The sequence below is a fragment of the Notolepis coatsorum genome (genome assembly GCF_963971535.1).
Source record: "Notolepis coatsorum genome assembly, chromosome: 4".
In the NCBI taxonomy this organism is placed as follows: Eukaryota; Metazoa; Chordata; class Actinopteri; order Aulopiformes; family Paralepididae; genus Notolepis; species Notolepis coatsorum.
Window position 1 is genome coordinate 16,637,318 of NC_140168.1, and position 12,969 is coordinate 16,650,286.

At 46.7% G+C, this 12,969-nt stretch overlaps 1 protein-coding gene across 1 annotated transcript; it reads right to left on the minus strand.

The window, feature by feature from the left end:
- Positions 1-778: 778 nt before the first annotated feature.
- LOC311227396 (collagen alpha-2(VI) chain-like) lies at positions 779-9,672 on the minus strand. Its single transcript, XM_084313021.1, has 4 exons — positions 9,495-9,672; positions 8,671-8,709; positions 5,506-5,840; positions 779-3,654 (listed from the first exon to the last, which is right to left on the minus strand). The coding sequence occupies exons 1-4, from the start codon at positions 9,628-9,630 to the stop codon at positions 3,388-3,390; spliced, it is 777 nt and encodes a 258-aa protein (XP_084169147.1). The 5' UTR covers positions 9,631-9,672; the 3' UTR covers positions 779-3,387.
- Positions 9,673-12,969: the final 3,297 nt, after the last annotated feature.

Below are 12,969 nucleotides of genomic sequence, written 5' to 3' on the forward strand. Positions count from 1 at the left end.
AAATGGGACCACTGTGTGTGAGTGAATTACTGCGCATTATTGTTTGAACCTCTTCTTCCCATTAATGTGCATTATCATTTAACCCCTTCTTCCCTACGGTCTATGTGCAATTGGGGCAGGTGCTCTGTACAGGTCTGCACCAGTCAACAAGGAAAGGTACTGCTTTGGGGAGAAATTGTATTATCTACCATCACTGCCACCGGGTGTGAGAGGGTGTGAGACGTATTAAGGGGAGTGTGGGTGTTGGAGGAAATACTACGGTCGCCCTGGAGGGCAAGAAGGACCAGCGTAGAACCCCTAGGTTAGTAAACCCTAGGCCCCATCTGCCCCGCTGCTAAATCCCAATTCTAATACTCTTACACTACAGTCGGGGGCTCAGCCGGACCCAGATCTGCTGTGTTCCCACTACCTGGTGACAGTTCATATCCACTCTCATAAAGTAGGGATAATCCACCCTTCTACACATGCATGTGGAGGTGTTTACCCAAAATAATGCCATGAAATAGTCGTAAAATTACTTTTCTGACACTGTTGTCCTGCAAATGTATAATTTTGCATTAATTCAATCAAGACCAATATCTGAATATTGTTATGATGCATCTTCCAGGAATAACTCCTAGGGCTTGAAAATCGTTAAGCAGGACAAATGGCCTAAATGCTTAGTCATAGGTGTCCTCCATGCTGGGGACACTGAGGACATGTCTCCACCACTTTTTCAAATGGACAATTTGTATAATGTGTTAAAAACATTTTCAGAAAAATAGCACGCACAAAGAAATGTGAGAACGCTTTGAGGAAGGTTTATTTGCACAATAAGAGACCATACTGCACAATGCAATGTATATATATGTAACGGTTGTGATATCGTCACCTCAAACTTCTATGCCCCGAGGGAGTTTCAAACCCGGGTCTCGCACGCAGCAGCGCAGACCACTATACCAAGAAGTGAACTCACTGCTTTGTAACGTGTCTATGTGTCTTTTGAGGATGAGAGTGAGTTTAACCCACAGCACCGCTACTCACCCCAGTCACTTCACAACATCTGAAGTCCTTTGTGACTGCGCTTTGCGGTACCATCCGTTACATATGGAACAGATCTGTGTGTCCTTCACACATCTCAACAACAGTTCATCTGTTCACACTTGGCAGCAGGGGTATTTCTGGAGACAACAAGGACATGCAGTGTCGGATTTGGTGCAGATTTTGACACGTGGGAATCGGACAGCGGCAGTGTGAACCTTTACCAAGAAAGACATTAGTAGAGAGGGCGGCTACGTGGCGTAGTGGGCAAGGCGCTCGCCACGAAATGCTGGAGACGCTGGGCTCGTCAGTTCGAGCCCAGCGCTCCACATTTGCTTTCAGTTTAGCTGGTCGTCCGTACTAATACACATTGGCCGTATTAGGGGGTGGGAAACTGATGGGTGGGGATCGGGCGTTGTGGACAGCGACTCCCACAGGTCGGTTGGTGCGCCTGCGCAGTAGAATCAGGAAGTGTCGGGGGCAGCGTGAGCCTCCCACACGTTACTCCTCGCCACTGAGAGATCGAGCTGCGCAGCAGGTAAAAAGATGCGACTGCTGTTACCTCAAGTACCGGAGGGGACTTGTGCTATGTATGACTTAGTCCACATTGCAGCCGGCTTGTGGGAGGCAAGAAACAACGTCCGTGACAGGGGAGGGTTGAATTGGATGATACGAAATTGGGATGGGAGAAAATATAGAAAATGGGAGAAAAAGTGGATAAAAAAAAAAACTGCACTACCCAGCTCACACCAACCGACAACAATTTTCTTTTTCTTACAAGCATTGACTGGAATATTGTGTTTATATCTCACGGGTCGAACAAACCTCAACGTTATTGCCATAAAATACAGCGTATATTGTTTCTTTACTTTTCTGTGAATGACTAGGGAAAAAACGCATATCAATCTGGTGATTTTTGACGCAGTCATCATCACCATTATACAAAAGTAACTGTATTTATAGTAGATTTCATTCAGTCTTTGCTGCCCTCTATTGGGCGCCTGGTGATACTAAATCCAGATTGAACTTGGAAAAAGGAAATCTGTGCCGATCCATAGACGTATGACTTGGCCATAAGGTAATTTATAGGCCTGATATTCTATATTCATATTCATATTCAGCGTTCCTCCAATAACTTGGGTAATGAGGAGCGAAAATACCCCAAAATACAAAAAAAAATAAAAACATGGTTTGGTGTCTTTTTTTTTATCGACAATTCAAAAATACAGTGTAACTCCTCTTGTTCTGTGTTCAGCCATCTGGTTGTTTTTAAGGAGTCAATAGGTCAAGAGCCACAGGTGATGGAGGTGGTGAAGGATGCAGAGGTTTAATGACGAATTCAGAAAGATCAGCTACATGTGAAACACACGCACACACAACATACATGTTTGGGTTCAGCACATTCTGCTTTTATTAAACTTCATGTTTACACATTTGTTTCCTTTGTTTGTGTGTGTGTGTGTGTGTGTGTGTGTGTGTGTGTGTGCGTGTGTGTGTGTGTGTGTGTGTGTGTGTGTGCGTGTGTGTTTTGGATGGTGGATGTTAGGTCATACGTGTGTGTGTGTGTGTGTTTGTGCTTTTAGGATGGTGGATGTCAGGGCACAACATACATGTTTGGGTTCAGCACATTCTGCGTTTATTAAACTTCATGTTTACACATTTGTTTCCTTGTGTGCGTGTGTGTGTTGGGGGGGGGGGGGGGGTGGCTTTCCAGATAAGAAATATAAAAATGATTATTGTCTGGTCCCCTGGAACAAACTACAGTAATATGATCTATATTACTTTACATTGAAAAAAAAAACGCTTTTAAAATCAACTCTCAACTTTGTTCTGTTTTCTATAATAGCACCTTTAATGTCAATACTGATCGAGTGAAAAAGAGAGTGCACACATCTCTGCAAAAATAAAAATACAAAACAATACAAAACAAAATAAGAACTACAATTTAACTCCTACACATTCAATATCAGTACACTCCTTTTCTACTTGTGAGTGTCTTTGGTTGGCTGGGAGTGCGGACCATAGAATTAGGATGAATAGAACATTCTTGTTCCGATCAACACCATGGAATGCGCGCATGTGTGCGTGTGTGTGTGTGTAGCTTGGTTTCTGCTGATGCTAGTGAAGTAAGCTAATTGAAGCTTTATCTGTAACAACAGGATACGACTGCCCCCCCCCCCCCCCTCCCCCTCCTCCTCCTCCAGTGGTATCCATATCCAGCAGTAGTTATGCCAACAGCGGTATCTTTTCCCAACGGGCACCGCTACGTCTGAAGGGGTCGCACTGTGGGAGCTGGCCCCCGTCTCCACGTTCTACCGATTCTAATTCTATGGTGTTTTCGGCCTTTTTTTCCGGACAGTTCCCTCGTTAGCATATCCAGCGGACGAAGCGCTCTAAGAACGAGGGCTTGGTCAGCATGGTGTAGTCGTCTCCCCTGAAGATGGCCGACGTGTCCCCTAGCGCCACCTTGCGCAGCACGTCCTGGTCCGTGTCGGTGCCCATGGCGATGACCGTGGGGACGCCCTCCACCCGCCGCATGGCGGAGACGCCTTCCTCCAGGTTCTCGCTGGCGGTGATGCCGTCGGTGATGAAGACGAAGGACACCTCGGCGTTACGACGCGCTAAGCGGCTTCCCTGTAGCGAATACACACAAACACACACACACACACAGTACACAATGTCAATGACTATATAAATATATATATACTGTATATGGTATATACAGCGTTATTGTACATGCTATCATACAGTTATACGGGTAGACTATAGTTTGAGGTAGGTAGTTATGATAACAGTGTAGGGCAGTTGTAGACAGTGAAGGCAGTAGGCAGGTATACACTGAGTATATAGGCAACAGAGTTCAGAGTTCATACAGTATGGATAACAGAGCCTAGTGTAGGCGATGGGGTTCAGACAGTTTAGACAGTTTGTCTCTGTCTGTCTGTCTGTCTGTCTGTCTGTCTGTCTGTCTGTCTGTCTGTCTGTCTGTCTGTCTGTCTGTCTGTCTGTCTGTCTGTCTGTCTGTCTGTCTGTCTGTCTGTCTGTCTGTCTGTCTGTCTGTCTATGTATCTATCTATCTTTCTGTATTTACATTTACATTTACATTTAGTCATTTAGCTGACGCTTTTATCCAAAGCGATAGGTCATCAGGAAGGGCACAACTCTATCAGCTGAGTAACATGTTCATCAAAGTGTTGAGTGCTACAGTGTAGGTTAGTTTATTAGGACAAGTGCATGACAGTAAGGTTAGTTAGGGTTAGATATTATTTATTTATTATTATAAAAAAAATTCATTTCAGATAATGGTTGAAGAAGTGCAACGTTTTTTTTTATGTCAGATAGTGCAAAGTTTAGTTTTATGTCATCTTGACTATTGCTCTGCGATGTGGTCATCTCCAGGTGGTCCAGAACAGGGCAGCACGGTTGGTACTGGGCTGCTCACTAAGGTCTAATGTGAGCCGTATGCATGCCCGCCTCTCTTGGCTTAACGTTGAAAATAGATTGTCTTTTAATATACTTGTGCTGTTCAAGTTGGTCATGAGCAGTAAAACTCCTGTTTTTATACATAATCAGATTGTTTTTAGTAATACTGTGCACGAGCATTACACTAGAGTTTCCAGTAGTGGGCAGCTTGAATTGCCAGGTCCAAAAACCAACGTTTTAAGGAGATATTTTATTTTTAGAGCATTAACTCTTTGGAATAACCTGCCTCAAAACCTCTGCTGCATGTACAGTAGATTCACTTTTTAAAAGAATCTTAAATTGTTTTTAAAGTAATTTTTTGTTTTTGTTTTACACTGTAATGTAATTTTAGCTATCTTAATTGTTACAGTAGTTTCATTATGCATTGTGTGTACTGACCTTTAATAATTTAGTTTTTGCAATAATAATTGTTTTTGTATGTTTTTTTGTGGGTGGACCCCAGGAAGACTAGCTGGTTGCTATGGCACCAGCTAATGGGGATCCCTAATAAAAAGAGAAGAGGAAAAAAAAGAGAAAGAGTGCGTCTTTAGTCGACGGCGAAAGATTGGACGGGTTTCCGCTGTCCTAACTGGGGTACTGTATGAAGCCATTATTGATGATCTTCCACCCTACATCTGACCTGGAACTCTGACCCTATCATACTCCCTCTGGTGATTGGTCTATACTCTTAAGGTCCCCATTCAGTTTGCACTGAATTAGGGAAATCTGCTTTTAGCTTCTGTGCCCCTGACACAGGGAATGTTTTGCAAAGCACCTTAAAACACAATACTTTAGTATCCATTGGTCAGTTTAAATCTATAACAGGCCAACCATTTCACCTCAGTCTGTAACTGTTTTGATAGATTTGAATTGTCGAACTGATTGACCTTTCTGTTTTTATATTGTTTTTGTATCATGTAGTGGTGTTCCTCTCGACGTCATTGTAAACGCGAGCCTGATCTTTCGAGTAGAAAACGACAACGTTATTTTGCCAACGTGACTGTGGGTGGGGGCGTGGCCTACCTGTGACATCACCAGGTTGTTGACAGCGTGGATGATGGCACTGCCCAGGGAGGAGGAGGAGTCCAAGTAGTCCATCAGCGCCAGCGAATCGGAGATCACCGTCAGATTGTGCGTGAGGGCGAACTCCACCTTCTGCTCCGCCTGGCTGCCGTACTGGAGCAGCGCGATGCGGGCGTTCCTCTCGTCCGCCTGGCCGTGGGCCAGAGTGAGGTGACGGGCCACGTTCTCGATGAACTCCTTGGCCCGCCGGTGGTTCTCCAGGCCCATCCTCTCCGAGCCGTCCAATAGGAACACCACGTCCACCGCCCGCTGGACACAGGCGGCCACCGCGGGTTCTGGAAGACGCACACGCACGCACACACACTCATATTATTATGAAACATCTTAATGACCTCGGCTCCATTATAAATCAGACATGGTGTGCAGCTGCTGGTTCTTAAGAGCTGAGGCTGACAGAAATATGTTCACAGATCTTTTCCACAAAATAGACAGTTTAATTTTTAGTAGGGATGTCCGATATTATCGGCCCATATTGGCATTAAAATGTAATATCGGAAATGATCTGTATCGTTTTTCAAATATTTTTTATTAAATTTTTTACATTTATTTAATCTTTATTTACCCAGGCAAGCAAGTAAGAACAAATTCTTATTTTATTTATTGTCAAAAGTATGCATAATGTTGTGTTAATTCCACAACAAGAGATATGTAATGTTAATTACCTGAAATTATTCTGTTTTTTTGCATATATCGGTATCGGAAATTAAGGGTTGGACAATATCGGTATATCGGTAAAAAAGCCAATATCGAACATCCCTAATTGTTAGCAAAACTTCCTCGGATCAACAGTGGCTTCGACAGGACAGCGCTGTTTGCAATTTGCTATGGTTTTTATTTGTTTCTTTTGGAGATGGCGTAGCAATGAAGGGGAAAAATACATTCTTTAATATATATATATATATACAGTATACGTCAGTCGATATTCTTCAAAGTCAAAACATTTCACATCAGCATGTTGCAGACACAGAGCTCACGTGACGATACAGTAACCGTTCCAGTCTGGAAACCCACTATATTGTGGTCATTCTCACCACAAAACATCAACAACTTCTACTCTATAAGCCAAGCTACATGCGGAACAAGCTCAAATCCTGGCCTCAAAGCACATTTCTGGTCCTTTGAAACAAGCAAACAGACCTCCCAACTCATATACAGCATACGGTTTCATTAAAAGCCAGAGAACATTCACCACACACATTATAATGCCCTTCTCATACCCAAATTAGACCATCACTGAACACAGGAAACGAAAATGACGACTGTAACCATGGTTATGTGCAAAAACGGCAAAACAATGTCATACGGAGTGAATCAGCGTGTGAGAGTTAGCGGTTCATCGTGGAAACAAGGCTTCGACATTAAGGCCGCTGTACAGAGCTCTATGAATGGCTCTTCACAGGACCCTGTGTCCACGGATGGATCGCGGATGACATCGGTTTTTCCAGTAGAAATGGGAAAACCTTCCTCCCCCCGGCTGGAGGGGATGATATGTGTCATATTTTCTTCGTTAAAAACAGACAGTTTTTCTGAGAGTTCACATTGTGTGTGTTGTTATTCAAGACATAACTAACCAGGAGATGAGGCTTCATGAATTCCAAGTACAAGCGTTGGCCCCTCCTTCCTAACGACTAGTAGTCTATTCTAAAAAGCTTTGCCCCCCCCCCCCCTTCCTAATGACTAGTAGTCTATTCTAAAAAGCGTTGCCCCCACCCCTTCCTAATGACTAGTAGTCTATTCTAAAAAGCTTTGTCCCCCCCCTCTTCCTTTTTTTTTTATCCACTTTTTCTCCCATTTTCTATATTTTCTCCCATCCCAATTTCGTATCATCCAATTCAACCCTCCCCTGTCACGGACGCTGTTTCTTGCCTCCCACAAGCCGGCTGCAATGTGGACTAAGTCATACATAGCACAAGTCCCCTCCGGTACTTGAGGTAACAGCAGTCGCATCTTTTCACCTGCGCAGCTCGATCTCTCAGTGGCGAGGAGTAACGCGTGGGAGGCTCACGCTGCCCCCGACACTTCCTGATTCTACTGCGCAGGCGCACCAACCGACCTGTAGGAGTCGCTGTCCACAACGCCCGATCCCCACCCATCAGTTTCCCACCCCCTAATACGGCCAATGTGTATTAGTAAGAACGACCAGCTAAACTGAAAGCAATGTAGAGCGCTGGGCTCGAACAGGCGAGCCCAGCGTCTCTGCATTCGTGGCGAGCGCCTTGCCCACTACGCCACGTAGCCGCCCGTCCCCCCCCTCTTCCTAACGACTAGTAGTCTATTCTAAACAGCTTATCATGCTTCAGGCTGGCTTTTATAATCGTGCTATGCTATTGCATCAGCTCAGGGCTAACTTGTAAACAGAGAGAACAAAGTGCCCATTTTTTTTTTTTTTTTTTAACAATGTCTATTCTAAGTACATCAGTAAGCTTATTAGCTATTAGCCAGCACAGTTGAATGGCGAGGTAGCGTGGGTTAGTGTATTAGCAGAGTCCCAAGGCTTTCTCAGGATCCCCCATAATGTCCCCATAGACGAATTTGAAGGAGTCGATGAACAGCTGGGTCCACTGCCGCCTGTCCCCTCCTTGGGTGTGTTTGGCTCTCTGGGCTGTGTAGGCCATGGTCGCCACACCAATGCCATACTGCTGCTCACTCAGACCACCCAGGAGGCTGGCCACGCCCTCCAAAGAGGTGGGGACCAATAAGGGGCTGCCTTCCTCTGCCAGCGGCTCCCAGGGGGGAGGGGCCTGCTGCCCCGGGGACACGCCCCCTCCTGTAACAAGCGGGCGGAATAACAAGTGGGCGGGGTCCCACAATCAACACATCCAGCAGGGGTCCAAATATAAAGGGCCGACGCACCCCCCCCCCCGCCATTGTTGTACTTTGAGCACTGAGTTGCTACGATACTTTACAGCGGTGCGAATCGACCTTGTTAATAGGAGGGTGGGGGTACGAGTATTATCATGTTTTAAAAGGCAGGCAAATTGACCTTAGCTCAGCTAGCCCACGATGTACTGTATCTATTCTGACTACAGATCAGGTGTCGACCGGGGGGGGGGGGGGGGTTTGACCCTGTCAGACACCTTAGAAGACATCTCAGAAGTATCTTACCTGATTTACAAGGGAGGTCGGGACACACGATGACAGGATCTGAAAGGCAGAGAGAGAGAGAGAGAGAGAGAGAGAGAGAGAGAGAGAGAGAGAGAGAGAGAGAGAGAGAGAGAGAGAGAGAGAGAGAGAGAGAAGAGAGAGAGAGAGAGAGAGAGTTTCAAGTTCAAGTTTCTTTAATAGTTGTCATACAGAAGTACAGAATACTTTCATACAAAATGCTTCTTACTGTTACGCTCCAGAGACTGTGCTAGACAAGATAGTATCAAATAACATAGTATAGTATGTAAATTAGAAGTAGAAAATGAGGTCACAGTGTTCAGTATAGACATATGTACAACGTGGAGGGAGAGAGAGAGAGAGAGACAAAGAACAAAGGTTGTTAGTCCTCACAAGTATAGAAATACCCTACAGTATGTCTGCACCTGGTTCAGTTCCATGGTGATTTAAAAGTAAATTTAAAGTGTAACTAATTGTCAGAAATTAGTTTTAAGCCATACATATTGGATAAATAGCATTTAAAAGTGAATTGTATCCTTTTAAATGCCCGTTTAAAATGAAAAAATAGTGCTTGGGAAAGTCCTTGAATTTCATTTAGCAATATCTGTGGGAACCCTGGTGTGTGTGCCTGGCCTGCGTGTGCGTGCGCGTGTGTGTGCGTGTGTGCCTGCACGTGTGTGTGTGTGTGTGCCTGTGTGTATGCGTGTGTGCCTGCACGTGTGTGTGTGTGTGCCTGTGTGTATGCGTGTGTGTGTGTGTGCCTGCGTGCGTGTGTGTGCATGTGTGTGTGCGTGTGTGTGTGCATGTGCATGTGTGTGTGTGTGTACCTGGGCAGAGCACGTTCTCGATGCGGTCGATGAACTCCTCGGCCACCAGGTCGGCGAAGCGCCTCATGCCCAGCACCCGGCCGTGGGCGCAGGCGATGCTCTGCAGGCTCTCGTTCTCCTCCGCCTGCTCGAACATGTCCCCGATACCGATGGCACTGAACGTCCACGTTCGAATCCCTGCACACACATTTTAGAGGCTTTATTTATGTCCACATAAATACAAAGTACATTAACCCTTTCTCTGCCACGCTTATGTACATCCTTATACCATCCTCTGCCAGCTCTATTTGTCTATGGAGAAGTTCCCCTTCTTTGCAGGGCTATAACTTTTTAAATTGTATTGCTAAATTGACATGACTATGGCCCATTCAACGTCAATTATCTATCGTTCAGGATGTAGGAACGTTATACTTTTTCATTCACATATTCATACTAAAATACGGTCTAAAGTATAAATATGTTTTTATCGTTTTCTGCAGCATTCTGCAGAACGTGATTTATAGATTATTATATTGATGATCAAATACAGTTTGATAGCGATCGGCGCCGGATAAAAAATTTCAAATGGACGTGCTTCTAGAAGTTACTACTTATCATCTGATGTTGACCGGATGGGGGAGGGGTCGTTTATAATTCCGTGGCCAACGTTAGATGATTCATCTAGTGTGGGTGATATGATCATCAGAGCAGTTTGTATCGAACACGGTAAACATAAACGCTGAAACTTACCCCAGTCTCCTCGGGCCGTTGGGCGATGAGCGTGGAGCAAAAATATTGCTATTCATGGGATGTTGAAATATGCGATCCATCTCCAGGTTGTATAATAGTATATACGTCCAAATCATGTTGTTTATCGAGTTATTGGTAACGGTCACTATCCATTGTGTCGAGCTCGAGTCCCGGGAGCTATAGCGAGTGGTCGGACCGAATTTGGTATGAGCACCAGTTTCCGTTTCCGGTTTGCTGTTTGGGCGATCCGCCGATCGGCCACCAGATGGCGCTCTTGAACCGTTGGAGAGTTGAGAGGGGATCAACAGTAGATCTCAAGTCTCCGCGGGAGAAATATGATTGCCATCACAGATTTTTGAAATATTGATCTCAATGACGTGTTACGGCGTCATTGGCAGATTAAGCATGGCGGGGAATGACGTGTTACGGCGTCCTTGGCGATTAAAGGGTTAAAACCTCTTAACATATGGGCGGCCGGTTAGCGCAGCGGACTAAGCGTCTGTCTACCACCGCAGAGACACTGGTATCGAATCCAGCTGTCAGCTCAGCGGTGCCTCCGGCTTGGGCCGGTCGTCATACTGACACAATTGGCGGTGTCAGCGGGAGGGAAGCCGGTGGGTGGTATTCTGGTCGTTGTAAACAGCGAGTCCTACAGGTCGGTCAGGGGCGCCTGCACAGCGAGGAAGGGATCTGGGTGAGGTAGTGTGCCCTCCCACACGTTACACTCACCCCAATGAGAGTCCTCGCTGCCAGGTGAAAAGAGGCTGCTGGCTGTCTCCTATGTATCGGAGGAAGCATGTGATAGACTTCAGGGCTCCCTAGACCGGCAAGTAGGGGGGAAATGCGCGCAACGACCAGGAAGGGGAGGGGGGAATTGATATAACGACTAAATTGGGATGGGAGGAAAATACAAGAAAAAACAGCAGGAGAAAAAAAAGTGGATACAAAAAAAAAACTCTTAACATGCAATATATATATATATATATATATATTTTTTTGGTATCTCACTTGATTCGATACTCGGTAGTACCAACGTGTTTCGGTACCTCAAAAGTACAGAATTCGGTACCCATCCCTACTCACAACTGCCCCCAGACACCCTGGACCTATAATCCCCGGACAATAACTCTCTCCTCCCCTGACCTCTGCAACTCGTTTCTCCTCTTCTTCAATAATAAAGTATCTCTAATCAACAGCTCACTGACTGCCCGCATCGCCAATTCCCCCCACCCTCGCCCCCCCCACCAACATTTTCCCCCCACCTGACTCCATCCCTCCCACCCCTTTTACTGCCTTCGCCCCAGTCGACTCCTCCTTCATCATGGACCTCATGACCACCTCCAAGACCACTACCTGCTCCCTTGACCCCCTACCCACTACTCTCACCAAAGCCTGCCTCCCTGCTCTCATCTCCCCACCTCACCGCCCTTTTCAACCAGTCACTATCCCTAGGCCACGTCCCCTCCCCCTATAAACTCGCCGCTGTCACCCCTGTCCTCAAAAAACCCACTCTTGACCCATCCAGCCTCTCCAACTACCGCCCCATATCCAATCTTCCTTTTTTCTCTAAAACACTGGAACGCATCGCTGCCCTCCCAACTCCACTCCCATCTCCAGTCCAACACCCTCTATGAACCCCTTCAGTCTGGCTTCCGTCCCGCTCACAGCACCGAAACTGCACTGGTTAAGGTCATCAACGACCTCCTCATCTCCGCTGACTCCGGTGCCCTCAACATCCTGATCCTACTCGATCTCAGTGCAGCCTTTGACACAGTGTGTCACTCCATCCTCCTCCAAAGGCTGCACCAACTGGGTGTTGAGGGCACAGCACTTGGCTGGTTCTCCTCCTACCTCACAGACAGACACCAATTCATCTCCCTCTCTCCGGCCACACCTCCTCCCCCCTCCCCAGTCACACAGGGGGTCCCCCAAGGCTCAGTCCTTGGCCCCCTGCTCTTCATCTGCTACATTCTCCCCCTTGGTCACATCATCCGTAAATACCACCTCAACTTCCACTGCTACGCTGACGACACCCAAATCTACATCAGTACACAATCCCCCCACAGCCCACCCCTCAGTCACATCGAATCCTGCATCACCGAACTCCAAACTTGGATGACTCACAACTTCCTCAAACTGAACAGTGACAAGACTGAACTTCTCATCATTGGCACCAAAACCACCCTCACCAGATCCGGACCCATCACACTCACCATCAACGACTCCACCATCACCACCCCTCCCCCCTAGTCCGAAACCTTGGTGTCCTCCTTGACCCCACCCTCTCTTTTGACCCCCACGTCCGCTCCATCGTAAAAATATCCTACTTTCACCTCCGCAACATCGCAAAAATCCGTCACTGCCTCCCCCCCCCCCGCTGCTGAATCCCTCATTCACGCCTTCATCTCCTCCCGCTTGGACTACTGCAACTCCCTCCTCACTGGTATCACCTCCCGCTCCCTCCATAAACTGCAAATGGTCCAAAATTCAGCCGCCCGCCTCCTCACTAACACCCCGGTCCCCGCAAACACATCACTCCTGTCCTCCACTCCCTCCACCTGGCTCCCGATCAAACACAGCATAAACTTTAAAAACACTACTCCTCACCTTCAAAGCCCTCCACAGCCTGCCCCCCCCTACCTGACTGATCTCCTTCTTCCCTACCCGCCCCACCCGTTCCCCTCCGGTCCTCCTCCACTGCCTCCCTCACTGTCCCGACATCCAAGCTTAAAAACTTCAGAGATCG